This window comes from Neovison vison, chromosome 1 (assembly GCF_020171115.1).
Source record: "Neovison vison isolate M4711 chromosome 1, ASM_NN_V1, whole genome shotgun sequence".
NCBI classification, from domain to species: Eukaryota; Metazoa; Chordata; class Mammalia; order Carnivora; family Mustelidae; genus Neogale; species Neogale vison.
Genome location: NC_058091.1, coordinates 15,741,867 through 15,766,847, shown reverse-complemented (window position 1 = coordinate 15,766,847; position 24,981 = coordinate 15,741,867). Strand labels below are relative to the sequence as shown.

Below are 24,981 nucleotides of genomic sequence, written 5' to 3'. Positions count from 1 at the left end.
GACTATTACTTTTCTTCAGCCGTTTTTCTTAAACCAGTGTTTAGGTCCCAGTGATTAGATTTCAACTATCTTTAATTTATTCATACCCATCCATCTGTAAGAGAGATTGGTATGAATATCAGGTTGTATTTTCCAAAGGAAAAATAATCTTACAAAAGGAATGTTTTTATAGGAATATTAAGGATGAATGTTTGAAATTGGGACTAGCCCGAAATCATGCATTAGTAAAAGATCCGTTCTATGTACAAGATAGACCAATGGATTTTAAAGTAACAGGTGGGGTATAGTGCGTTGCTTTGGTTTCAGACTCCAACAGATCTCTAAGAAATTATCATACGTTCAGTTTCAGTGTAATGTCAAAGAATACCCACACTTTTCTGAATAGGTATTCAAAGACTCCTCTCTTTTCCAGTGACATATCTCTGGGAGGCTAGATTGTTTTCTGTGTGCTTCATTAAACTAACAGGGGTGCCTGACTGGCTCAGTCAATTAAGCATCTGCCTTCCGCTCAGGTCATGATCTCAGGGTCGGAGCCCCACGTTGGGCTCCCTGTTCAGCAGGGAGTCTGCTTGTCCTTCTGCCCCTCCTCCTCCTCCACTCATTCTCCCTTTCTCTCTCTCTTTCAAATAAATAAAATCTTTTAAAAAATAACAGATTGCAACAGATTGAATGTAGAAACAGATATGAGAATCCATCTGTGTTCCATTAAGGTCAACATTAGAGATTTACAAAAATGTAGAACAACACTACTCCTCTCACTAACTTTTGTTATGCAAAATCTGTTTTTCACAAAAGTTATTTATATTAACATGTATTAGATTTAATAAATGAACTGATCTATTTTAAAAATATTTAATTCTAATTTCTAATAAATATGAGTAGATGTAATCTACATACAAAATTGTTTATAGTATATACAGGTCATAATAGCATTAAGTTGGAGAACAGCTGCCTTGAATGAACAGGACCCCATGGAGAGCTCCACTTCTCACACAGTTTATAGTGGGTATTGTCATCGCTCACCTTCAGACAGGAAAGGAAAATGGAAGATCCCAGATATTTACAGAGAGCCTCTAACAAGAACAACAGAAGCCAGAAGGATCAAACAGAGTAAAGAGAGCTCAGCAGAAAACAAAAGGCAGGAAAGAAAAGCCCCAAATAATTAATAATAATAGTAGTAATATCATCATTTTTAAAGAGAAGAAATGTTGAACTCATAAGAACAGAAACTTAAGAACCATCTAAAGAGCATATTTTAAAAAAACACTCAAATTAAAAATCAGATGATCACATCAAAAAATGGGCAGAAGACATGAACAGACACTTCTCCAATGAAGACAGACAAATGGCTATCAGACACATGAAAAAAAAAATGTTCATCATCACTAGCTATCAGGGAAATTCAAATTAAAACCACATCGAGATACCACCTTACACCAGTTAGAATGGCCAAAATTAACAAGACAGGAAACAACGTGTATTGGAGAGAATGTGGAGAAAGGGGAACCCTCTTACACTGTTGGTGGGAATGCAAGTTGGTGCAGCCACTTTGGAGAATAGTGTGGAGATTCCTTAAGAAATTAAAAATAGAGGGGCACCTGGGTGGCTCAGAGAGTTAAAGCATCTGCCTTCAGCTCAGGTCATAATCCCAGGGTCCTGGGATCAAGCCCCACATCAGGCTTTCTGCTCAGCAGGGAGCCTGCTTCCCTCTCTGCCTGCTTGTGATCTCGGTCTGTCAAATAAATCAATAAAATCTTTAAAAAAAAAAAAGAAAGAAAGAAAGAAATTAAAAATAGAGCTTACCTATGACCCTGCCATTGCACTACTGGGTATTTACCCCAAAGATACAGATGTAGTGAAAAGAAGGGCCATCTGTACCCCAATGTTCATAGCAGCAATGGCCATGGTTGCCAAACTGTGGAAAGAACCAAGATGCCCTTCAACGGATGAATGGATAAGGAAGATGTGGTCCATATACGCTATGGAGTATTATGCCTCCATCAGAAAGGATGAATACCCAACTTTTGTAGCAACATGGACAGGACTGGAAGAGATTATGCTGAGTGAAATCAGTCAAGCAGAGAGAGTCAATTATCATATGGTTTCACTTATTTGTGGAACATAACAAATAACATGGAGGACATGGGGAGATGGAGAGGAGAAGGGAATTGAGGGAAATTGGAGGGGGAGATGAACCATGAGAGACTCTGGACTCTGAAAAACAACCTGAGGGTTTTGAAGGGGGTGGGGTGCAAGGTTGGGGGAGCCAGGTGGTGGGTATTAAGCAGGGCACATATTGCATGGAGCACTGGGTGTGGTGCATAAACAATGAATTCTGTTACACTGAAAAGAAATTTAAAAAAAAAAATCAGATAGTAGAAAGGAAAACATTTAAAAGAGGGGACAGAAAATAAGACTGAAGACTCAAAGAAAATTATTTCCAACCAAGAATTCTATATCCAGTGATATGACCAGCCAAGTCGGAAGGGAGAACGTTCTAAAACAGGAAGAAGAGTCTCGGAAAATGTATCACCTTTAACCTTGACTCAGACAACTACTAGATGTCATCACCCAGAGAAGGATACATCTGAAATGATAACTAAGAAACGGGGCATCTAACACAGGAGCCAGGAGAAGTACTTCATCTGGGTGGTGTTGGGAGAACCCAGCAAGTGTGGAGAGCAGGTTAACCTGTTCAGGAGAGGGCAGGAGGACAAGGGCTCCAGCGGGTGATGACCAAGAAAATACAGCCAATGGGTGATTGGATGTTTGAACACAGGGAGGCAAAAGTTACACTCCCAGCGCAAAGTCTGAGGATGAATGAGTGGTGTGTACTTAGAAAACGAAGCACAAAAAAAAAAGGTGGAGGCGTTGATTTTAACTCCAGGGAAAACATGGTTGTACAAGAAAGGAAATGTAATTATGGTGTACTCCCAAGCTCAGCTGAGGATATAGCTTTACAGTCTTCAGAATGTAAGCTCTGACTTTTAATCTAATCAAATTTCATACTAGAAACCATTGAGATCAGACAAGAGGAAATCTGGGAAATTAAGAAATAAATAATATCTCAAATTGAAAAATGCCAAAAAATGCTATATTAGCATGTTTCGAGCCATGGATAGAAAGAGCAAGATGTTGAGAATGCTTCTTGAGAGTGGCAGTAGAGAACGGGAAACAGAAAATAAGAGACTGCTTGTTTTTATTATTTAGCTTTACTATTTGACTTTTTTTGGGCGGGGGGGCCTGAACTCATGACCCTGAGATCAGGAATTGCATGCTCTACTGACTAAGCCAGCCAGGCACCCCTATTTTACTTTTTCTTAAATATGTAATATACCTCTAATTAAAATAAACATTTAACATAATAAAATATGTATTAATACAACTTATAGAAAGTGCAATTTGGAAATGCGTTACCTTATAACTCTGTAATGCTCTTTGACCCAGGAATTCCATTCATAGAATTTTACCTAACAGGAAGTGGGTTACATTAATTATCCTATATCCACACAATGAAATAGTATGCAGTTCCGTAAAATAATGTTATTGCCATTAAAAAATAAGATAGGTTTTCATCTGAGGAAAGATCTTTCCTCCCAGCGTATCTTTCCTTTAGAGCACTATCTCCATTATAATTTTATTTTCTTTATTTTTTTATTTTTTTAAAGTAAGCTGTATGTCCAACATGGGGCTTGACCTCATGACTCTGAGATCAAGAGTCCCATGCTCTACGAACTGAGCCAGGCAGGGACTCCCTCTGTTTATAATTTTACATTTGTTAATGTGATCTTTCATGGAATTCTAGTGGATTCCAAGCTCCAGGCACTCAGGGACTGTATCTCCTTTGGCTCACCGATGTGTTTGTTCTTATGCCTTGCCCAGCATTTGGTACCTAGCCAGCTATTTGATGAATGAATAAGTAAGTGTATATGAACAGGCATACAGACAATGCCAACCATCTAGAAGACTTAAATGGCAGGCAGGGCTTATCTGTAGGTGGGAATGTTAAAGGTCAGACCTGTGTTTAAATCCCTGGGGTACCATGATCTTGGGCAAGTCCCTAATCCAAGCCTGGGCTATAATAACAATAGGTCCTCAGTTATCCAATTAAATATGATTCCTGTAGCAGTTGCCTCCTCTGGACCTGCCTGCTCTCCCACCTCAAGAGTGTACTTTGGCTTTGACCATCGTTAAACCCTTACTTTAAAAAAAAAAAAAAAAAAAAGATTCCTTGTAAATGTCATACGAACCTGTAGACCTCTGAGTCACATAAAATGTTCTCAATCATCAGACTATAATCTAATACCTTCTGGCTTATTTATTTATTTATTTATTTATTTTAGTGAACTTCTACAAGATTTGGAAAACTGTGAAAATGATCCTGTGGCCATAGCAGAATGTTTTGTGTCCAAGGTAAGCAGGGTTCATTACTCTGGGCCAACCAAGACAGATGCAGACTGCAAATTGTTTTCATTTTCAAGTTAAAATGACTGGTTTGTTCCATACTGGATGAAGTTAGCCACTAATCTCTCTCACTCTTTTTTCTTTTTTTCCACTAGCAAGGAAAAAAAAAAAAATAGTGTTACTGTCCCCAGTAAGTTAGGAAATGCTAACTTAGTGGTTGTCTAAGAACGTGTATCATTACTAAATGGTGTTTATGCATCTTTCCTAGGAAAGAAATTTGAGCATGGTGGGGAGGAAAATCCAGAATAGAATAATGTATGAAAAATAAATATACACAGAATGCCTCAAGACAAACTACAAAAATTTGTTAGAATCTAGGTATTTTATCTACAATATATATGGCACTAGTCTAGGCTGTATAATTATCATGGAGGCGGAAGCTAGAGAGAGGCAGATCTTCCATCTTCATTTTTAAGCTCTTCTATCTTAAAAATGCATTCTCATTTTCCTCCATGTTTCTTAAGCTGATTTGATGGCTTAGAAAAGTAGCAGGATCTGATTTTGAAGCTCATGAAATCGCCAGCTCCGACCCTGCACAGGGATTCTGAAACATACAAGATAATCCTTTACATTGTTTTCCCACATGCTACCTTCTCTATGCAGAATCTTCCCAAGTTTCTCTTAAACCTGCACTAGCTTTTGTTTGGAAACGGTCCCGTGGAAATTATTTTGCAGCAAAACGTCATGTGATTTCCGCAGCGGTGCTTCAAGGGCACAGAAGTGTGAACAAGGTCCTAACACTCATTTAGAGCTGCAGAGTGCACTGTGAACTTGGAGATGCCGGATGTGGCCCAGGACTTGTTTCGGGGTCGTTTCCTATAACCACAGAGCCATCCAGTGGTTTCAAATCCAAACATAAGGCTCCGGGTTTTATTGAAGCGTAATTCCTTAGGGGCAGATGACAAGCTTGAGCATTAAACCCTCATGACTGTGGGCAGGGGTGCGGAGGTCCCCGTGTTAACATGTGAAACGTACACGCGTGCTTCCACACACAATTCTCGTCCTATGTTGCCTGGGTCATAATGCATACTCATAAAGGGCAGGAATTTGAAAAAGAGAAGGAAGAGGGAAGAGGGAGGAATGGGTAAAAAGATGGGCTGTGTATATCAAAGAAGACACGTTAGCAGAGCCACAGCACGTAAACAACATGGGAGCGATCGGAAACGCTCCGGCTTTTACTGGTAACTGTAATCACAAGTTGATTAAAGACGGTCCAGCGTAGGCTTAGCTCCGGCTTAATTATTCACATAAAAGTCTGTTTATGTGCCACGTTGCCAACTCCCAGATCTTATTTTTTCATTGTAATAGTGCCAAGTTTAATTAGAAGACTGACTTCAGCGCTCCGCACTTTCACATGGAGGCCGGGCTCGGCGAGAGGCTGTTTGGGGCTGGCCCAACCTGCCTCTCACTCAGCACCCTGAAATTTAGAAGATGTTACGTTTTCTGTAGCACAACCAGCTGCTCCACTCTGGGGAGGAATGGAAAATTGCTTTAATTGAGAGGCCATTAATGAAAGAGGGAAAGCTGGCGGTTGACTCCTGCTTTAATCTGAATCACTGGGGCTCACACACGGATTCATCTTTGACCTTGCTTTTGTGGCATGTGGAGGTTACAGAAATCCTTCCTGACAGAAGGAGACTACGGTCCTTCTTACCTGCTGCTTCTCAAAGCACAAGGGGCTGCCGGGGCCACTCGAGAGAGAGACAGAAGTAAAAGTTCACCTGTGGGCAGGCCGAGCTCTCTTGCCGCGGATCCGGCTCCCGTTGGTCTGCTCGGAGGGGTCCAGAAACACCTGGAACAGGTTTCCTCGCTTCCCTGAGTAGCCTCCACCGTCATTTCTGTCTCTTATTCTCGCTCTCAGCTGGGCTGACCCTAGGCCACATTTAGGAGGGAGACAGGGTTTATCTTCAGGGACCCAGCCTCTCCTGAACCTCCTCCTCCCCCCTCCCATCGGTGCCCTTCTCCCTTCAGTGCCCAGGCATGCACACCCATGCACACACACACACCCTCCCCACTTACTGAGATTATCTTCAAGAAAGTTCGACATTGAACATTTGTATCATTGGAGTGAATTCATGTCCGTGTTACCTCCCCCAGGTGCTACTTACATACTAAGCCTTTCTCATGTGTCCAAGGAAAACTTCTCAGGAATCAGTGTGTGTGTGTGTGTGTGTAGGAGGGGTGTGTGTGTGTGTGTGAGAGAGAGAGAGAGAGACAGCGAGACAGAGAAAGAGATAGACCCCATAGCAGAAGAAACCCTAAAACCATACAGATTTCTTTATAGCAGTTACTCAGCCAATAAACAGCTGAGCGCCCCATGTGCCCAATCGGCCCACCCTAATTACCTCTTTTATTTGGTTCTTTCATATTTTTGCATCTCTAATTACAATTTGGCAGAGTTGAATCAGAAAGAAATACCTATTTTTATATAATTTCTTTATCATTGTCTTCTTTCCCCTATTCTAAAAAGGATTTGGGATAGTATATATATTGAATAAAAGGCTTTTAAGGATTAACTAGGGGCTACTGATTTTTGTATAAAACCAGTGTTTGGATTGTCCACAGAGCTTACAAATCTAAGCTTAAAAATGCATTTGATTCTACATTAAGAACATAGAGCTGATTGAAATCAAAACAATTTAATATTGGAATAAGCCATGAGATCACAAAATGCACAGCAATTCAATTGTGCAGAAGTCTTGGGGCTTTATTGGGAATAGGTGTATGGAAGTCAGGTATATGATGTAATTTAGATATATTTTCATTGAAACCTTTTTTTTTTTTTTTAAGATTTTATTTCTTTAGAGAGAGAGTGTGCAAGCGGGAGACGAGGGAGGAAGGGCAAAGGGAAAGGGAGAATTCTAAGCAGTCTCCTTGCCCCGGAGTGGAGCCCAGCATGGGGCTCGATCCCACAATCCTAAGATCATGACCTGAGCTGAAGTTAAGAGTTGGATGCTTCACTGACTGAGTCACCCAGGCGTCCCTGAAACCATTCTTTTTAAGTTTGGCATTTCAGGTGATCCTAAAGGCCCCTAAACTTAAGGAAAGTCAACCTGAAATGAGTCAACCCCATGTTTAGTCCAGCGGGAGACAGGCAGGGAAGAAGCAAGAAACTCAGAGTGTGTGAGCAAACCTCAAGAAAGGCTCCATCTGACTTTAATTTACTAAGGACCTTGGGCAAATCACTTTGTGGGTCTTGTCCACAGAGCCAGGGCCGGCCGCTCCAGGGCCTTCAGAGCTCCACAGCTCTGTGGAGTGTGTGAGTGTGACACATGTGTGGGCCCAGGGGGACCAAGAACAACCCAAGACCCCATATGGAGAGAGTCACAAGAAACTGGGTGCCAGGCCCCAGGGACCTAATACTTTTCCAGGAGAAACCAGAAGTCAAGATATTTCCATCTTCCAGCTTTTGGAAACTGGCGGCAACTAATTTAAATTTTCATGAAATACTATGTTTGACAATCTGGCAGTATACACGGTTGGCGAGGCCATGGGGAAACAGGCTTTCCTGTAATTGTGGAAGAACAGAATGGCGCAGGCCCCGCAGAGGAGAATTTAAGTATATCTAGAGATACTACATTTGAATTCATCCTGTAATCCAGCAGTCCTCTTTCCAGAAATGCAATGTGTACAGGGACAGTGACAAAAATGCAAGTGTAGGTAGGGGTGCCTGGGTGGCTCAATCAGTTAAGCATCTGCCCTCAGCTCAGGTCATGATTCTGGGGTCCTGGGATCGAGTCCCGTATCGGGCTCCCTGTGAGTCTGCTTCTCCCTCTGCCTGCCACTCCCCCTGCTTGTGCTCTCTCTCTCTCTCTGACAAATAAATAAATAAATAAAATCGTTAGGAAAAATCAACCAGGGGCGCCTGGGTGGCTCAGTGGGTTAAAGCCTCTGCCTTCGGCTCAGGTCATGATCTCAGGGTCCTGGGATCCAGCCCCACATCGGGCTCTCTCCTCAGCAGGGAGCCTGCTTCCCTTGCTCTCTCTCTCTGCGGGCCTCTCTGCCTGCTTGTGATCTCTGTCTGTCAAATAAACAAATAAAATCTTAAAAGAAAAAATCAGCTATAAAATTAAAAATCGATCACTGACGAAGAATGGAGGGATAGACCAGAATGGAGAGGAATAAAAGCTATGCTTCTTTGAATATGCATTTTTTTATAGAGTTGACCCTGAAACCGTATAATTATTATTTTTCATCATTATAAACTAAAGTTTAAAAGGCAGTCTCCAAAAATTGAAAGCGAAATGATGAGTGTCCTGATACAGCCGCTTGGTGGCATAATCCCCCAGAAGAAATCCCCGTTGATTTTAAAATAGACAATGGAGAAAACACAGCAAATGCATTTTTAACCGTTGTCAGTAATGATATCAGATTTGGTGGTGTTGGTCTTATTATGCTGAAATCGAGGGAATTGTGGGATGAAGCAAGGGAGTGTTTATGTTCACGTCATTGATCTGGATTTGGTAGGAGACAGAAAACATGGGTAAAGCATGACGCTAATTAAAAACACTGTAATCCCGAATCCAATTGCACGTTTGAACCAAGAATGTACTTCATGTTTAAAAAACACCATCTTCCTAACTCTGTCCACTGAAAGGGCCTAGAAATAATGATTAACCCAGTGGCGAGACCATCTCTAATACCCTGACTGTGGTCTCCAGACACTGCTTGCACCCAAAAGGAATCAGGGCCCCGTGAAGAAAGAGTGTGGGGCGGGAAATGTACAAGGTGATCTGGAACATCTTGTCATTCCAGAAAACAAGGACATCCTGGCATCTGTACATCAGGTCATAAATAGAAGAGGCTCCTGCTGGCCCAAACGGGATCATTTCAGCATCAGTAAAGATAATTAATGAAAAATAACGGAACCCCGCTAAATATGTTTATATTCATGAATCACGGTGCTTAAAAAACCCAAAGTGGTTGCTAGAGAACCAATGTGTTATCTTGAAAATGAAGGAAGGGGCGCCTGGGTGGCTCAGTGGGTTAAACCTTCTGCCTTCGGCTCGGCTCATGATCCCCGAGTCCTGGGATCGAGCCCCACATTGGGCTCCCTGCTCAGCAGGGAACCTGCCTACCCCTCTCTCTCTGCCTGCCTCTTTGCCCACTTGTGATCTCTCTTTTTGTCAAATAAATAAATAAAATCTTTTAAAAAGAGAGAGAGAAGAAAAGAAAATGAAGGAAAAGAATCGAGCCTTCATCCTGCCTTTCCCATACCAACTATACACTGTAAGGTCACAGTTAATAGAAGGAAGTTCCTTTTTTGGGAAGGATTCTGGCTAGTGAATGAGGAAGGAATAGTGGAGTCAGAGATAGTCACCATCTGGCAGCTCCCAATGGATTAATGGGTCAGGCAATGACCAGTGGTGGTCAACATCACAGAAAGAGAAACAGCCAGATGTTCTGGGCCTCCTGATGGAAGCACAGTACAATTGTGGTGTATATTCTGGCCAAACTATGGAATCTGATCTAGTCACACCTCCCCTGAACCACACCAGTACAGGGGAACATATGAAAGGAAACTATACAGATAGAACCGGCAAAACAGACCACAAGAAACTCTGTAGGACAAACCTTCTAGTTTCTTCAATTAAATTGCAAGGGGAAAGAGCATAAAGGGAGGAATTTATAGATTAGAAGAGTCTTAAGCGATACCAAGCAGTTGCTTTGTGGAGTTATTTAGACTCCACACCAAATAGGCCAACTATTTAAAAAAAGGAAAATTAAGAAGATAGGACATTTGCATAGTGACTGTTGAATATTCATATTGTAGAATTATTTAAATGTGATAATGGCATTGTGGTGATGCTTCTTTGTAAAAGTCCTTATACTGGAGATATATACTGGAGATAAGGGCAATGCTCCGATGTCTAGAATTTGCATCAGAGGGATGGGGAAACGGGAGTATGTGGGTGGAGATCATGAGTTACTGTTGAGGTCAAGTGATGGATACTTGGTGATTCCTTATACACCTTCTCTACTTTTATATGTATGCTGGAGACTCTATAATACAGTATTTTAAATCCAATCCTAGTTAAGTGAACAGAAAAAATTCTAAGTAGACATTCCTTTTAAATAAGAAAAAAATTAAAGCATTAAAATTAAAAAAAAATCAATCTCTTGGAGTCACGTGTGAACCTAGCATGAAGTATCTTAAAAAACAAAGAAGAGGGGCACTTGGTGGCTCAGTGGGTTAAGCCTCTGCCTTCAGCTTAGGTCATGATCTCAGGGTCCTGGGATCGAGCCCCTTGTCGGGCTCTCTGCTCAGCAGGGAGCCTGCCTCCCCCTCTCTCTCTGCCTGCCTCTCTGCCTACTTGGTATCTCTCTCTCTGTGTCAAATAAAATCTTTTTTAAAAATTTAAAAAAGAAGTAAAAAGCAGAATATGAAATATCACCAATCAACCTAATGTCTCTTTTTCATACTGTAATTCCATGTTCAAGTTTACAAGAGCAATGAATCCTGCTCTCAAATAATTTTCAGTTTGGTAGAAAAGAGGGGTATTCCACGGTTCAGCAAGCAGTATGTGCCAGATGAACACAGCACGGCCCCTACCTTGCAGGAACTCACCACCTAGAGCGGGAGACACAGGTGCAGAGAAAAGGTCACTGTCCTTTGGTAAATGCTGCCAGGGATCTGGGTGTTGTGGAAGCCTAGAGTAGGAGCAGTTGGCTCTGCCCAAGCTCTAGGGAGGCTCCTTGGAGGAAACAAAGTCTCAGTTCAATGTCAAAGGACGCACAGCAGCTATCCAGTGCAAAAGGTAGGAAAGACAGTGGGCAGAGGTAATTGTATCTACGAAGGTTTGAAAGTATACAGCGATTTTCTTGTGTTATGCCCTGCACATACTTCCGCCATGCTCCTACCACCATAATTAAATTATCTGCCTCTATTTCTGTTTCCCTTTGTAAATCCACTGGAGGACTATACATACCTGGGGCAGAAACCTTACTTTCCTCCTCTTCCTTTTCACCTTCAGATTCACCTAACGCAGCAAGTACTCAGGAAGTGTCTGTTGAACTCCAGTGAGTTCAAGTGTAGGGGGATTCTAGTACGAACCAAGGTAGACAAAAAGGCATAGGTAATTGCCACAGGGGCTCAGATGGGCCTGTGTGATGAGAGAGCCCAGTTTATGGTTAGGAACAATATTTCTTTTTTATTATTTTTAAATGCCTATTGATGCCTGTGCTTTTTTGCCTCTGAAAGTCTCTTTTGTGTCCTTGCAGAGTGAAGAGTTCCACATCTACACGCAGTACTGCACCAACTACCCAAGGTACACATTGGCCATAAGCAGTAGTGCCTCCAGGCATTTGCATCCAGAGTCAGGTCGAGGGGTCCAGCACCAGTGCTGGTGGCAGGTGGTCTGCACCCGGCATGGTACTGAATGCCATGGGGAGATCACATGGCATGCTGATTATGGGTGACGGGGTACACAGGTGGGGATCCATTCAGCTGAGGGACTCCCAGCAGAGCCAGTGGGAAGGATGTTGTGCAAGAGAATAAAAAGATCAGGAGGCATCCTTCAGGGGAAAACTAAGCGAACCGGTTGTGTTCAGTTCGAATTCTTGTCTGTTCCCCCCCTTGTCGCATGGCACGCTTTGAAGAATTTGAGAGGCACATAGAATGAGTTTATATAATCTAGCTGGGGATAAATTATCTAATATTTTTACTATAGAAGCTCTGAGAACTATGTAAAAAGGACTTCTCATCTCCCCTGGATTGTGGCTTCAGTTTTGCTGATCTGGGGAGCCACACAGGAGGGCAGTTGAGGGAATGTCATATGGACAATATCAGGACCATTTCAGTAACGGAGCCGGGCCGAAGGTCAATGTCGTCGTTTCTTTTTTTCAGCAGAACACTTTTATTGAGCGTTTCTTGAGTCCTAATCACTGTGTTAAATGCTACCAGTGAAAAATGTTGTTGAATATAACTTGCACAATAGTCCAGAGATGTCAAGGGATTCCAGAAAACCGAAGCATGCGTCCCAGTGGGGGCACGCGAGGATAGGTTCTCAACGATTGCTTCCTCATCATCACCCTGTCCCAACCCAGCGTATGCACGAAGGAACTGAGACTCCCACAGTGTGCTGATTTTATAAGGGCCACGCAGGTCATGAGTGGCCCAACTGGGATTTGAATGGAGATTTCTCCAACCTTGGACCTCATACATCCTTGTTAAGTTTCTCAGCAGAACTTGACTCATTCTCTTAGGGGACCAGCCAGGAAGACAAGAGGGACCTACTCTGTTGTCTGTCTTGGTGGAAACATGTCTGTAAGACTAAAGGGGGTGGCAGGATCCACCCGCAGGCTGCCCTCCCCACCCCCACAACTACCACAGCAGGGAACAACAAATGGAATGCCTGCTCGAAGTGGCCCCAGAAAGCCAATTTGGACCCAAAGGCATGAAGCCAGAGGCCGAGACTTATGTACAAATACTTTCCACTGAAGACTGTAGTCTTCCTCTCTAAACACTGGTCAGGATGTTGTGCTGTGGGGATGTATTTGGTTAGTGGCCAACAGTGCTTTTCCCAGGTTTCCCAAAGAAAAACCATAAAAACTCACATGCCAATTGGTACAGCTATCAGCATATCCTTATCAGTAGACACACCCAGAGTTTACACAGCTTCACTTAAGCAATGATCTCTCCTACAGTAGTGGTGCTGAAGGCAGCAAAAAAACTGTCAGATGCCCCCAACCAAATCCTGTGAACTGGAAGCTAAAATCCAACATGGCACCACGTCCTGATCCCGAGAAACCACAGACTCGGCCCTCAACATCTCCACTCCTCTCCAAAGGGAAAGAAAAACAGAACAAAAACAGAAACATTCAAACTCTGAAGAATCAACCCATTTCTGGACCCCATTATCAGTGTGGGAGACACTGGAAGGGCTTGTCTGGGGGAGATTGTCAGCAGAAGTTTCATGATACACAAATCATCTGAAGAAACGACTTCTGAATTTACAATTTGGGAAGTTTTATATGAAGAGTTTTCGGACTTATAAGAAAGGAGGGTCCAAAACAAAGGTAGATTTTTCTCTATGAGGCTGTTGCAGGGTCAAAGGACAGGCAGAATGGTTCATGCGAGAGCACCATGGAGTCTGGTCCCAAGCCCACTTTGCGTTGGCAGGAAATGGGAACTAATATCCTAGCCTTCTAGCAACTTTTAGGGGTTTTTTGAGCATCAGACTCAACTAAATGCAGTTGTGGATAGGGTATTAGGAAAGACCAAATCAACAAAGACAAATTAATGTAGTATGGACTTAATTGTGTGTCCTAGAAACTAAAGATACATGAGAGAAAGGGGTAGGAAGGAGCGTCTGGGTGGCCCAGTTTGTTAAGCGACTGCCTTAGGCTCAGGTCATGATCCTGGAGTCCTGGGATCGGGTCCCACCTCAGGCTCCCTGCTCAGCGGCAAGTTTGCTTCTCCCACTGACCTTCCCCCCTCTTGTGCTCTCTCTCACTCTCTCAAATAAATAAATAAAATCTTTTAAAAAAGAAGAAGAAGAAGAAGAAAGAAAGAAAGAAAAGAAAAAGAAGAGAGTAGGAAGTCCCAGGGAGGAGAGTTAAGACCAGTCTCCTGGAGAGGAAGTGCTTTCTATTTTGGGTTTTACAGTATTTTCATGTTTTCTTTTCTTTTTTATTGTGGATCTTCAACTTTGAGGAAGGAAAGAAACAGGTTAGCCGAGAGATGCTTGCAAATCACACTCAGGGAAGCAGCTGTGCCTGGTTCTTGCCTGGTGTTGTGATTTTCATATTCACAGGAAAATATTTTGCTCTTGGGCCCTGTCTCCAGTTTGCTTTCTGAAGCCCCGGTCTGCTACCCTCCCCCCCACAGTCTTACCAAGCTAAGAGTGCCGGCCATCACAGCCCATCTGACAACATTTCTTCTCCCCTTGGATCCAGGCTAGAGATACTGAATGTCGCCGGCACACCTTGACAGATGTCCACCTTCTTCATACCAGGCACACCCCAGCAGTTTCCCTGGGAAGAGACACAAGCCCTTCCTCCTTTCCCCAAGGAGGGGCCCAGGCCCTGTCAGGTCATTGTCCTCAGCTGTCTCCCTGGGCCCTGAGCCCAGAGTTCAGTGAGCGCCTCCCAATCTGTTGCAGGTGTCCTGTCCTTGGGCAGGAGCTGAAGCCATCAGCTGGCCAAAGGACAACTGGGCAGCCAGTTCTGGCTCTGGAAGAACCTTCAAAAAGACCCTCGGCTACCTGATAAGGAGTCGTTCTGAAATATCAGCTTCTAGAGGAACTAAACCCGTTTGGACAGATAATTCTCAAAGCACATGGGCACAAAAGCAATTCTAATAGGTTCATTAGGAGACCTCCATCTCACTTCCTTCCAAGCACTCTTATTTTGTTGTTTGGCTCTAATTTTCTAAATTAATCCTGAAAACATATAACTGACTTGGGGAGAAAGGGGCCGAAATCACTTCCACCTGCTTTCTTCTAAGTTATGAGACCATATGATTTTAATTTACATGTGTGTATGAGACTCCACGAGCTCACTGGCTTTCATGTACAAGATACGAACACCGTCTCGATTATTCCCCTGGGCTCTTGGGGCTATACTTACCACCTTCGGGGGAGCTGGGATGCAGAAAGAGCTCTGACTCACTTTCCTAGTCCACTGAGGCACACTCCCTAAGAAGTAAGCTTCTCTCGCTGTTTCAGAAACTGTCTTTAGAGGGATCTGTTCAAAGATTCTCCAAGGGGAGTTAACCTATGAGCCACATTCTCCAAAGATCTGCACAGAGTGTCCGGCAGTTTGCGATTTCTACAAAGGCAACCAGCAAAAGTGGTGACAGAGGTCCAGCAGGGGACTCGCTCTCCTCAAGAAGGAGCTCCTTTTTCCTGGTACAAAGGTGCCCCCTCCTTGCAGTCTGACCTGTGGAGACCGAATACAGATGTGCGGTTCGAGCACTGCACCATTACCCACATGGGATGCAACCAGGGGCTATCACCCGACTCAGATCCCCTTTTGGCCAAGCATGTGTCGTGGCTGGGAATTGCTTCCCTAGAAGGGAGGAGGAGCTTGCTGCTTAGAAGCCATATGTCCACGTGCAACCAGCTCTGTCCAGTGCTCTCTTCTAATCCATCCACCCAAAGAGACACCTTTTCCTAATTTGTCCAGGGGCATTTTAGTCAAAATATAGCTCTGTTTCTCCCTTACGTGCTTGAGGGCATGTAAAACTTGCATAGCCATCTTATGACTACAGTTCAGATAAAAACGTGGATCGTTCTCACAGGTCCGTGGCCGTGCTGACGGAGTGCATGCGCAACAAGATGGTGGCCAAGTTCTTCCGGGAGCGTCAGGAAACTCTGAAACACTCGCTGCCTCTGGGGTCCTATCTCTTGAAGCCGGTTCAGCGGATTCTCAAATATCATCTCCTCTTGCACGTAAGTTTCTGCCTGCCCTTGACTGCGTTCCAGGGGATGGCGATCCGGTGCACAGATCTATTACACTGAGGGGGAAAAACGCTCAGAAAAGGCTTTTTCTGGACATATGGAAACGTTTTCCACACTCGTACTTGACAACGGACTGATCTGCTTTGAGGAATTAGAGATATTTATATTCTGGGCCTGCAGCCTCATTGACACCAGCCAAGTGAAAAGATTCATTTTAGCTCTGATTCTGATAGGGCTTAGGAGTGACTCATTCCGGGCAGCGGATGGTTTCAGGCAGAGAGTCTCACCTTAATGAGAAGCAGATTTCTGTGTGTTTTATCTCCACGAGCCTAGACTCCGTAGGCAGTTGGGCAGGGGCACCATCTGTCATAGACTGGCTTTTGTACAAGCAAAGAGAAGGAGCCAAAAGAGAAGACCGAGGAGTGGCGTGAGGAATGATCTTTAAGCGGGCTTAGCACCGCCATCGTATTGATTGCATTTCTGTGATTTGTATACAATGCAAGGAGGCTTTAGAAACAAGGGTAGGCGTAGCTCTCACATTCTCTTGTCTTCCCTCTAAGGAAGTTGATAAAATTGGTGAAAAGTTTTCCCGCAAGTCGTTCCTGTTGGGTTAATAGGACTGGACTGCCCTTATAACACAAGGAGGACCCAGCATGGTGGCTAGGGGCCAGGCTCTGGGTTCAAATCCTGTAAATTGTCCGTGTTCACTGTAGCTCACAGGCCGTCCATAAAAGTGAGCTATTGCTTTGTTTTATTATTGGATTATACTTCATTAAAATCTTATGACTTTAATCCAGAGCGCTTATCGGTATCACCAAGCCTGTAATTTGTATGTATCTCTTTTTAAATGATTCCAGGTTTCCAACTTGGATAATCATTCCAGTTTTGCTCTGTTCACACACATCAACAATTTTAACAATGCTCATGGTCCAACTTTGCTAGAAATTTCTCAGCTTTGGCTGTATGGCCAGGTGGCTCATGTTTGGAGAATCTTGTGTCCTGTGAAGCCACACCAGGGATATCATTTTAATTGTTAAATTAATACCCATGACCTCTTAGATTAGTGGAATTAATTTGCTAAGCCAGTGTCCAGGTAATGCTGACATCATACCTGACCCGGGAAAGAGCTCTCCTGGACAGTACTAATATGGTGTTTAAGACTAGTGTGTCTCAGTGATCTCTAAACATAGCCTTCTAGATAGTTAGGCAGCCGTCAATCAAAAGCAAAGTCTAAGATGACAGTCACTTAAGCACGGGAGACATAGCAAGTCAAGATTCTTACAAAAAGACAACTGATAAGGAAGCATAGCTCTTACCCTCTAAATTAAGAGCTGGTGTCCTGGTTTAGGCTGCGATAAGAAAATCCCATAGCCTGGGTGGCTTCAACAGCAAACAGTTATCTCTCACAGTTTAGACATAGGAAGGCCAAGATCAAGGCACCAGTCTGGTCAAGTTCTGATGATTTTGCTGCCTCGGTTGCCTTCTCACTTCCTTATGAGGTGGAAAGAGGCAAGAGGGATCTATGAGAGCACTAATCCCCTCCGGGAGGGCTCCATCCTCATGACCTGACTACCTCCCAAAGGCCCCACGTCCTAAGACGAGCACAATGGGGGGTTAGGATTTCAACATGTGGCTTTGGCAGGGTGGGGGGGACACCGGCATTCCGTGCATAACGACTGGAAGTGAAGAACGGTGGTTAGATTAATCAAAAACTAACTTCTGGTTGCCTTTGAAGTATTTTTGCTTTGAAGGGTGATTTAGAGGGTTCCTTCTGTGTCGTTTACATCACTTCAAAGCTGTGTAGCCATCCATGAAGGTTTGCATAGGAAAACACTCTGTACTCGGGAGTCTGTTTGTTGTTGGACAGGACTGCATCTCAGACCAGAAGAAGAAATTAGTATTTTTTCTAATCTGCTATAGATTTGGAGCTTACCTGGGAGCTGTCGTTTTAGTGGTATAGTTTCATAGAGCCTTTCTAACAGCTGGGTCTGAGTGTGGGAAGAAAATGCGAATTCCTTCCCAGTTTCTAGCTAGATGGAAAACTTGAGTATGTAGTAAAAGCAAACAGAGATTTACGAAGTAGGATTATAAAATAATGGAACTAACCTTCATAAGTTACCATAAGATTCAACGTCCATCCTTTGGCTTAATGATTATGTACCTCATTGATGTCCCAGAAATGATCTAATTGACTATAATATCTTCTTATTGTTTTACATATTTGTATAGGTTACTGTTACTGTTTTAAGAAGATAGAGCGCCAACTTAATAAGCACTTATTGACCCCCAGCTCTCTGGTCGTTACTATTGAGTAGATAAAGAATGAAATAAAAATAAATGATACAACAGTCCCTCTCCATAGGTTCTTGAGGGGTCTAGGGACATGTGTCTTCTGTGCTAGAAAGGATTAGAGCAGAGCTCATGTCCCTGTCATGTCCCTGGGGTTGTGGAACTCCAGAGCTGACCTGAGCGCTGATCGCCGGAGAATACGTGAACCCTGAGATCATTCTCAATACTCTGAAGGCTTGTATTTCATGAACTTCATTTGGGGCTTTAAAGCCTTGAGTATAGCAAGTTACTTGCTATAGACATACTTTTAAAGAAGTGTCCAGGGCACCTGGGTGGTCAGTGGGTTAAGCCTCTGCCTTTGGCTCAGGTCATGATCTCAGGGTCCTGGGATCGAGTCCCACGTCAGGCTGTCTGCTCAACAGGGAGCCTGCTTCCCCCTCTCTCTCTATCTGCCTCTCTGCCTCCTTGTGATCTCTGTCTGTCTGTCAAATAAGTAAATAAAATCTTTAAAAAAATAAAATAAAAAATAAAGATAGCATCCACTCTGTGGTTCAGTCTGTTACATAGTCCTGTGTTACATATTATATTTCCTCTGGGAGGAAAAGGAAAGTATGTTTTCTATCCTGTAAGGGTGAGAACTCTATTACCATTGGCCACCAGGAAACTCCAAAGTCTTTAAACGTCATAGCAACTCTTGTATCTCTTGTAACTGTTGCATCCTTACGAGACTTAATGGACATATAGTGTTTTCTTTTCTCTTCCTTGTCATGAAATTCTAATCCAGTCCTATTTTTCCTCCCCCCGTTTTCATTCCCATCTTACCATTTTGTTGCAAGCCTGTTCTGGTAAACTATCTCGGATCCTTAAGGCATGATGGTAGCGTGTAAGTACAGGCAAACGTGAAATACGGGGAACCCCTCGTGTGTGTCACAGGCTATATGAGAAAAAAGGGAAAATAGTTGTCTTTTTTTTTTTTTTTTTTTAAAGGAAATAGAAAATCACCTTGACAAGGACACCGAAGGCTACGACGTGGTGCTTGATGCGATCGACACGATGCAGCGAGTGGCCTGGCACATCAACGACATGAAGAGGAAGCATGAGCACGCGGTCCGGTTGCAGGTGAACTTGAGACGGCGGCGTCTGGCGGTGCTGCAGGGCATGGACTCGTTACCATTTTCTTTCTTTTTTTAAAAAAGATTTTATTCATTTATTTGAGAAAGAGAGCATGAGCAGGGGCAGGGGAGAGCGGCCTGGGAGGGCAGGACCCTGGGATCATGACCCGAGCCGAAGACAGACACTCAACCCACTGAGCCCCCCGGGTGCCCCTACCATTTTCCAAATCAGATTCTAAGGCTGCTCAAGTATTCCATTTCCTCCACCATCTTCATTGGCGGTCTCCTTTAAGGAAGATGAGAACGTGGCTCATTTGATCACTGTTTAAAGTGGTATTTAAGAGAAATTACATTATAACTTTAAACAAATAGTTTGTTGATAGCCCCTTCAGTTACCCAGGTTAGAAGTTGGAGTCTCCAGAACCCTTAGCTTGTGTTAATTACAAATACATCCTTCTTCTTGGAAGCAACTTTCTCTAAGCTGTTGGAAGGGTTTTTGAGTCTTACTTCCTGTCTCCCTAGTGAATGCAGAACTGTGGGTTGGTACATGTGTGGTGTGGGACAGGGACTCAGAGAAAGGAGAGCTAAGTCTGGAAGCAGGTTCTCTCCCCCTCCATTTGGGATGAGGCTCACCAGTACATGTTAGAGTCCTCATTTCTAAAATAAGACAGACGAGAGATTTGCTAAGCCTCTTTCTAGCACCAGTGTTTTAGACCCTAAATCCTCAGAGACATTTGATAAATACTAACCCAATGATCATGTCCCAGGTTCACTATTTAAAAACAAAAGGTCGGAGCACCTGGGTGGTGTAGTCTGCTGAGCATCTGCCTTTGGTTCAGGTCATGATCCCAGGGTCCTAGGATCAAGTCCCACATCTGGCTCCCTGCTCAGCTAGGAGTCTGCTTCTCTCGCTCCCTCTGCTGTGCATGCTCTCTCTCTCTCTGTGTCAAATAAATAAATAAAATCTTAAATAAATAAAAATAAAAACAAAAGGTTGGGGCACCTGGGTGGTTCGGTCAGTGAAGCATCTACCTTCAACTAAGGTCATGATCTCAGGGTCCTGAGACCAAGCCCCGTGTCAGGCTCCTGCTTATCTGGGAATCTGCTTCTCCCTCTGCCCCTCCCCCACCCCTGATTGTGCAAAAATTTTAAATTTTCATTTAAATAAATATATTTTTTAAGCTAAAAAATTAAAAACAAAAGGTCATGTGGGCCTAGAAGCTGGTCACATGCTCCTCTGTGTCCCTGCAGTGAGACATGAAAGCCCAGAGTGATTCCATGCTGTGCGGAGCCCCTATGCCCAACTCAAGAAAAAAGATACATTATTGAGCTCAAAAATCAAAACAAAACTCTAGGATTCATCTATAGGCAGCCAGAGTGTGGTATGAAGTAATTGATGCTCAGAAATCGAGCAAAGGTAACATTCTAGTCTTCCAGGCCATGTCTGGTTTTTAGAATAGTCAGAAAAGCTTTCTTGTGTCATCAGCCGCATGTTCTGCAGACATTAACATCCATCGCATATTCAGAAATGGCTAAATGACTGGTTTTTCACGTCTTAGAAATCTGTTTGGCATTCTGAAGACACTGCTAAACCAGGCTCTGGCCCAGACTTTTATCTCCATTCCTATCCATTTCTACTTTCAACCAGTGAAACTTGGGGCTGTCCTCTGGGCTGCTTAATTAAATGCTGTTTGTGAATATTTTCATTTTTCAAAACAGTAAAATATCTGCTTCCTTAAAAAACACTTGGCGTGGATGTACAGCACATCCCAAAGACATTTCAAAGTCCTGTTCTCAGTTGATGTTTATCAAGTGCCATTAAAAATGTGGTAGTGACGAACTTCATTTCCTTTCCCCTAACAAATGGAATTAATACCAGGAAATTTCTAAGAAGCATCTTCCGTGTCTTCTCACCGCCCTTAGTTCTGAGTTACTTATATGTAGTATGGATTTCAGTTTCTGGAAGAAGGTTTGCATGTCAGTAGCTCTGAAGGTTTTTGTGCAGAGAATATGGGTGAGAATGTCAAGAGAAAGACGCCTTTCGGAGAAGGTCACATACCTGTGTCCTCTTTACCCAGCTTTTGAAAGTCCTAAGCATTGTCAGCAGCCCTAGGAAAGGATTATCAAGGAATGGAAATAAGTAATTGGCAACTCAGCAATTAACAACTTGATTCATTTCTGTTAACCCTTAAGTGGCAGCACCTGTATATGTGGGTTTAGGTCATGGATCATTCGACACCATTAGAGCCCATCAGAGATGGTCAGGCCCCATTCTTGAGAGTCTGCATATGGGCCACCATGTCCTTGCAGCCATGTCTTCCCACCTCCTTGCTTAGTCACCCGGAATGGTCACTTTTTCAGGAGATACAGAGTCTGCTCACTAACTGGAAGGGGCCAGACCTGACCAGCTATGGGGAGCTGGTGTTGGAAGGCACCTTTCGCATCCAGCGCGCCAAGAACGAGCGGACGCTCTTCCTCTTTGACAAGCTGCTGCTCATCACAAAGAAAAGAGACGACACGTTCACATACAAAGCCCACATCCTGGTAGGTCTGAGCACTGGGGCAGGGGGTGGGGGGTGGGTGGTGCTCCGTTCTCTTCCGAGCGTGCCTCATCCTCCCTCTGCTGTCCTGCACAGTGCAGCAACCTCATGCTCGTGGAAGTGATTCCGAAGGAGCCGCTCAGCTTCAGCGTCTTCCACTATAAGAACCCGAAGCTGCAGCACACAGTTCAGGTAACAGCCGGGCCCTCCCGGCCCCGCGGGGCTCGCTCTTGGAAAGGAGGAGCACCGTGTGTTGGCCGGCCTTTCCAGAGCCTTCTGGCCGCACGGCGTGTTTCCCACTTTGTCAGAGGGTGATCAAAGGGTCTAATCTTGTGTGTTGGGGAGGCACGAGTCGTCTGACTGTCCACGTTGCCTTCTGGTAGGCGAAGTCCCAGCAGGACAAGCGCCTGTGGGTTCTGCACCTGAAGAGGCTGATCCTGGAGAACCACGCAGCCAAGATTCCGGCAAAGGTAAGACGATGAGGTCAACAAACAGGGAAATGTGAAGGAATTCAAGTCCCAGAAGGCAGCCTGCCAGGAATACATGTTCACCTTCCAGATAAGGAAAATAGAGAGGATACAGATGGGATCTACTCAACCCGTCAAGTACATTAAGAAGATTCACATGGAGGGAAATTGCCAAAGGTTGTTTTTTTATTTTTTTAATATTTGTTAACTTACTTTAGAGAGAGAGAGCACAAGTAGGGGCAGGGGGAGAGGGAGAGAGTCCTCCAGGGGACTCCCTGCTGAGCTTGGAGCCTGACACGGGGCTTGATTCCAGGACCCTGAGATCATGACTTGAGCCAAAACCAAGAACCAGACGCTGAGCCGACTGAGCCACCCAGTTGCCCCAAAGGTTTTTGTTGTTGTTGTTGTTGTTGTTGTTATATTTTGTTTGGGGGCTTGAGCAAATTAAAATTAAGGAAAAGACTACAAGAAAATCTTGGGAGAACTAGTAGAATACATTTGTGAGAAGTGTTCAAAGCTCCACTAAGCACCCATCGTGATCAGAGCAAGCTTAGGTTCTGTGGGAATGTTAGGGAAAGAAGATAGAGACTCAGTTATGAAGGAATTTGTCGATGAGAGAGCCAGCCATATAAATAAGAAACTGTTTGCTATAGAGGATGAATTAATAGAGGTATAAGCGAAGTATTCTGGAAGGACAAAGTGTTCAATTACAGTTGAATGGGGAAAGGAAGGAAATGCCTCTTACCTACCTCAGTCTTGAAGGATGAGGAATGTTTTAATCAAGTGGAGGAAGAGGAAACCCAAGCTGAGGGAACAGCATAAACAAAAACAAGGAGATATGAATGGGTGCCCCCTGTTCCCAGCCCACAGATGGTGCCTCGGTGGAAGGGCTGGGCCCTCAGGAGACGGAGCAGGCAGTGAGGCTGGAGAAGTGGAAGGCAGTCCGCTGGGCTGCAAAGGTGTCTAAAGGCACACACCATGGAGTCTGACTGTATGGGCGGTAGGAAAGTACTGAAGGCTGTGGAGGAGGGGGTTGGCATGATCTCCCCTGTGTTTTGAGCCCCTGCAGGGACAGGGTCATAAATGAGCCGAAGGAGTGACGCTGGCGGGAGGAGAAGCATCAGCCAGCCACCGCGGTGGTCTAGAAAACAGGCGAGGGGTACTTCGGGGAGCCCCAGCAACAGAGGGGGAGCAGATGCAAAAGCTCTCACAGAGGCAGCGGGAACGTAAGTTGCCCATGAGGTGCATGAGGACAGAGAGAGAAATAGGAGTCAAGGATGAGTCAGGGGTTGGGCCCAGGAGACAGTGCTGAGTTCTGAGACAAGCTGCCAAGGGAAGGAACCGGTTGGGTGGAAGCAAGGAGCTCTCACGGTAGCGTGTGTGGAGGCGAGTCAGCCCAGGTGGAAATTCAGGTCTTGGAAGCTGCGGATCTGGAGGCTCTCTTGACACAGACAGTCACTGAAGCCCTGAGCTTCGATAGGACGGCCCGGGAAAGTGTGCAAAGGAAAGATCCCCTGGGAATCACATCTCAGTGATCCGCAAGCCGGTGGGGAGAATGAGCAGGGAGGGAGTAAGAAAACCGAAGGAGAAAGGCGTGGGGACAAAGGAAGGAAAGGATCTCAAAGAAGAAGAGGGTCGCTAGAGTCTCAAATGCCACAGACGGGTCGGCACAGCCGATTCCAACAGGAGCGTCGAGATTTGGTTTGGCAACGAAGAGATCAGGGAGAGCTTGCAGGGCGTTAGAGAGAAATGCAGAAAGAAGAAGCAGCAGACTGAATGCAGACTTGAACAAATGCAGGAAAGATGCAAGGTGGTGGCTTGAGGAGGGGCAAGATGAGAGCGAGGCATTGGCGAAGGCGAACACCGTGGACGTGACAGTGGGCGGCGGGAAGGAGAGTGAATCGATAAGCCGAGGGGTGCTCTTTGGAACGCACCCCGGGAAGCGGGGAGGGTGGGATCCGGAGCGCTGGCTGAGAGAGTCGTCTGGGAAGGTGGGAACCTCCCTCCCAGAGCCGGGGGAGAAGAAAGATGATTCAGGGCTGAGCACCTTTGAGATGGACTCGCGTGAAGAAAAGAATCTGATTTCCCTGGAGTTAGTGATGATGTCGTGTGTCGGGTTGGGGGAGCCCGGGTGGGGGGATCCCAGGTAGGTGTGGGCGCCTGAGGGAAAGTAACGAGCCTCAGAACACTTGCTAAAGGAAATGGACCAGTCTGTGAGGATGACTACAATAATTTGTTCATCCAAGACCCGACAGAGGGGGTCACCACGGATCGGTGTGCTGAGGTCATTGGGAAATCCGCTCAGTGGCTTGGAAACTAGTGTCAAGGAACCAGGATACAGGGGGTGAGGCCCAGCAGAGCCATGAAAGGGGAAGCTTAGCAGAAGGGAAGTGTGGGTGCCAATCGGCACAGGCATTGGGCACGAGCTCCAAGCTGAGTGGAGCATGAAGCCGACAGAGAGAACAGGCAGGGCTTGAAGGATCGTTGGCCGGCACATTCCAAACACTGGCTCAGCAGGAGTTGAAAGGTGGGGAGATGGAAATACAGACGTCTGTGGTCGAAAAGTGGACTTGGAGAGCTCTGGGTGCTGCTAGGGTCCTGGGGGCCGCTCTGATTGTGTGTTGCTGTTCTGGAGTGGAAGGAAGGGGCGATCAGAGATAAAGCAGCTAGGAGCTAAGGTGCGGGTCGAGAATGGATCATCCTGTGG

The 24,981-nt window shown here is 44.7% G+C and overlaps 1 protein-coding gene across 1 annotated transcript in view; it reads left to right on the top strand.

Moving 5' to 3' along the window:
- Positions 1 to 24,981, top strand: part of PLEKHG1 (pleckstrin homology and RhoGEF domain containing G1) — a 98,314-nt gene that overhangs the window by 51,425 nt on the left and 21,908 nt on the right. Inside the window, exons 4-10 of the mRNA XM_044244071.1 lie at positions 4,344 to 4,413; positions 11,686 to 11,732; positions 15,707 to 15,857; positions 19,143 to 19,274; positions 21,629 to 21,811; positions 21,904 to 21,999; positions 22,191 to 22,277. Coding sequence (XP_044100006.1) covers positions 4,344 to 4,413; positions 11,686 to 11,732; positions 15,707 to 15,857; positions 19,143 to 19,274; positions 21,629 to 21,811; positions 21,904 to 21,999; positions 22,191 to 22,277 — 766 coding nt within the window. The remainder of the gene's footprint in view (positions 1 to 4,343; positions 4,414 to 11,685; positions 11,733 to 15,706; positions 15,858 to 19,142; positions 19,275 to 21,628; positions 21,812 to 21,903; positions 22,000 to 22,190; positions 22,278 to 24,981) is intronic.